Here is a 3,878-nt window from a genome sequence, read left to right as displayed (position 1 = left end):
GATTGAACCCAAGAACCCTTAGAGGATTTAATTAAAATCTCAACAGGAAACCCTTTTTAAACATCCATTTCAAGCAAAATGCAGGAAAAGGTGGAGTGAAAAATATCATAGGATTCATCATCCAGCATCTAAAAATCTCCAAGGGCATCACCTACTTCCTCTAAAAGAGGATCAACCTGTAGTTGAAGGGGGAAATTAGGAAGTCAAAGCCAAATCAGAATCTTATTAAACATTTCATAAGAAGGGTTAAAATCAGAGTGCCAGGACTTAGTCATCAACAAAAATCTGTCCTCCCAGCTAAACTAATGATCACATAAAATTTTGTTTCTATCTTGACCATTATCAAACTTAACAATAAGAAACCCCTTAGCCATGGGGAAAATATGAACTTTACTAGTAATAAGAGGCTCCCACTGTTCTAATATCTAGGTGTGCAGCTGAGAGAGGCTAGGCCAAAAACCCTTAAACTGACAAATCACATCATGTAAGGAAAGAACATAAGCATTATGATCTATTTCCTCTTTTGTTTCTACTTTTAGATTAACAGAAATGGTATTTGCAACAGGAATGAACCCACCATCAAATGACCATCTCCCTTGCCGTGAACTTTAATCCTTCTGCTTGCCAGACACAACCAGATAGCCAATAGCACCAAGCGGTAGAGAAATTATGTGCTACGTGTGTTTTAGCCAATAGCACCAAGCGGTAGAGAAATTGATATGTGCGTTTTTCGAAACTTGATGCTATTTTGTCCTTTTAAATAGCAAATGAGAGGTGGTAAAAATTTGAAGAGAAAGGGTCGTCGTAGATTAAATACGAATTTGAAGTGAGAGTGAGAGAAGTTGAACAATAACTGTTAAATGTGGGTGCGTTTTCAACTTAGATGCCCTTCTGTCATAATCCAAAAACATTGGAGAGAAAGAAGGATTCTAGAATAACGGTGGGTCTGAATTTTTCAATTCTGATTCCGTTGTGTCGTTTATCGTACCAAAGAAGAAACGATGGGTGCAAGTGAACTATAAATTGAAGCCCAGACAAAAAGAGAGGCAAGCGAATTGAATTCCTCAGGTCTTTCAATTGCAGAAATGGCCTTCTTTTCATTTAAAGCAGCACCTCTCATGACAATTGGATTCTCAGTGTTAATAGTAATTTTCTTGTGGTGGGTACTAAAGAGAGGAAAGAAAAATGCAAAGAGATTGGCATTACCACCTGGGCCATTTGCATGGCCTGCCATAGGAAATCTCCATCAGCTGGGAGATCTGCCCCACCGTTCTCTGGAAAAGCTCTCAAAAAAATATGGGGAGTTGATGTTTATGAGACTCGGCTCTGTTCCCACCCTCGTTGTTTCCTCTGCGCAAATGGCAAAGGATATATTGACAACACACGACTTGGTATTCGGAAACAGGCCGGCGACGGCGGCTGCAAGATATGTAGCATACGGAGAGATTGATCCAGGCTTGGCTCCGTATGGACCGTACTGGCGGCACATGCGCAAAATCAGCGTCATGCAATTGTTGAGTGTCAAGAGAGTCGACTCATTCGCCTGCCTGCGAGAGGAAGAGGCAGCTGTGGGCGTGCGTTCCATTTGGGACAGGAGTCTGCATGGCAAACTCCCTGTCAACGTCACAGCCGCCATTTCCTCCATCATCTCCTCTATCATGTGGGGAACTCTGGCGGGCACCAACACCGGCAGCTATTCTGATTTACTTGGGAGCAGCGATGAGCTTAGGATGATGATCAACGAGGTCATCAATATGGTCGGTGCTTTTAATATTGGCGACTTCTTTCCTTATGGAGAGTGGCTTGACCAGCTGAGAGGCATGAAGCGTCGAATGACAAGGGCTCACGACTTCTTTGACCGAGTGGTGGGGAGGATAATAGACCAGCATGTGGAGCGCAATGCAAAGGTGGATGCAGGGGAAAATGAGCATGTCAAGGACTTGGTTGACGTTCTCCTGGATATTGAAAAGGAAGAGCCCGATGGTGAGAATGGCATTAAGGTCACCCGAGAGCACATCAAGGCAATTATTTTTGTATGTCTCTCTCTCTCTATGCTTCAATTTCGATTCCATTTATGTTTATCTTCTTGCACTTAACTACTCATTTCTTGTAGGACATGTTCCTTGGCGGAACCGAGACAACGATTGTTACATTAGAATGGGCAATGAGTGAAATGTTAAGAAATCCTCGAATGGCCAAGAAGTTGCAAGAAGAGATTGAGTCCATAGTAGGCAAGCATCGCATGGTAAAGGAGTGTGATTTGGCAAATATGGAATACCTACAATGTGTTGTAAAGGAGACATTTCGATTGTATCCAGCAGGACCTATAATGTTGCCCCATGAATCTACAAAAGCTTGCACTGTTGCTGGCTACCATATACCTAACAAAACAAGGCTTGTTGTCAATGTATGGGCAATAGGAAGAGATCCAATGATATGGGAAGATCCATTGACATTTAATCCTGAAAGGTTTATGATTAAAAATCAGAATGATACTGGTCGAGACTTCAACATGCTACCATTTGGTGCTGGAAGGAGAGGCTGTCCTGGGGCTTACCTTGCCACTCGGGACGTTGAGTTTGTTTTGGCTCAACTAATGCACTGCTTTGACTGGAAACTTGAAGCCAATAAAGATCCATCACAGTTGGATATGAGTGAAGCATTTACAACAAGTATCCCTCGAAAAGTGAATCTTTTCGCCATTCCCACCTTCAAAGTGGATATGGGGTTTTAGCCATTTTATCCTAATGTCCTTAACTTATCATATCTATGTTGCTTAGCTAGTTTAATCTTATATAATGGCATTCTTAGCTAATAAAAAATATATAATTAGTCAACAGACTAGGAAAAGAAAGTTCAATAATTAATTTGAAGGTAACTAGGTGATTTACATGTATTGTGGACCCACAAAAAAAATAAAGTAGTATTTTAGTGTGTTTTTGTTTTTATCTAAATTCTTATTTTTTAATGTTGAGCTACATGGGAGACAATCTTGTCATTAAAGATCAAATTACAATATAATTTAATAGATAATTCCCCTAAAGAATTTAATGTTCTAAATTTTGTTATGTTGATAGTATTTGTTATTGAATGCATAAATATATGGTGTTGAGCTTTCATGTGATTTATGCTGTGAACTTTGACAATGTTACGACTATTTAATTAATTGTTTAGTTATTTTTTATCATATTATATAGTTTCTAGATGTTCTTCTATATACTTATATAGTTTCTATTGATGTATGTGTATATGCATACACCATTATCAACAAATAATTTATTTATGTATCTATTTATGTGAATAATACAATCATAGATAATCACTCCATGTAATATTACTTATAATCAATGAGCCACACATGTTGTTATGGAATCTTTATAAAATGAAACAATCAAAGGACCATAAAAAGAAATCTCATAATAAAAATAACATGTAAAAAAAAACATAGTGTATCATTAGGGCCTAAATTAGTATGAATCATAAATATTATAGAAATACTAATTGTTGATGACCATTTTGATATCAAGCCTCAATAAAAATATTTTTTCATAACCTTCTCTTGAAATAGATGAGTGTCCTTAATAATTCATTTTCCTAGTCTAGACTACTAAGAGAGTTGTACCATCAAATGTTACGAGTCAACACACAAGAGTCTTACAATGTATAGAAGATTCAAATATTTGATATTATGCTTGAAGGGTTTGAGTGAGATCAACATGGTAAGTATGAACCAAATATTATTCAGGTTGATCTTGATGAAGTAAAACTAGAATTCTTATATGAGTTTGAATATTTAGAGCTTGAACATATGAAAATATTGGCATTAAAATAATACAGACAATAATAAAAAAGAATCAATTAATTAATATGAATAGTTA

General features: G+C 37.3%; 1 protein-coding gene across 1 annotated transcript; it reads left to right on the top strand.

Annotated features, from left to right (window-relative positions):
- Nucleotides 1–1,065: 1,065 nt before the first annotated feature.
- LOC131034113 (cytochrome P450 750A1-like) lies at nt 1,066–2,948 on the top strand. The gene is made up of 2 exons (XM_057965501.1): nt 1,066–2,033; nt 2,114–2,948. The coding sequence occupies exons 1-2, from the start codon at nt 1,086–1,088 to the stop codon at nt 2,732–2,734; spliced, it is 1,569 nt and encodes a 522-aa protein (XP_057821484.1). The 5' UTR covers nt 1,066–1,085; the 3' UTR covers nt 2,735–2,948.
- Nucleotides 2,949–3,878: the final 930 nt, after the last annotated feature.

The sequence above is a fragment of the Cryptomeria japonica genome, chromosome 10 (assembly GCF_030272615.1).
Source record: "Cryptomeria japonica chromosome 10, Sugi_1.0, whole genome shotgun sequence".
In the NCBI taxonomy this organism is placed as follows: Eukaryota; Viridiplantae; Streptophyta; class Pinopsida; order Cupressales; family Cupressaceae; genus Cryptomeria; species Cryptomeria japonica.
The sequence above is the reverse complement of the archived record's forward strand: the minus strand, read 5'-3'. Positions and strand labels throughout refer to the sequence as shown.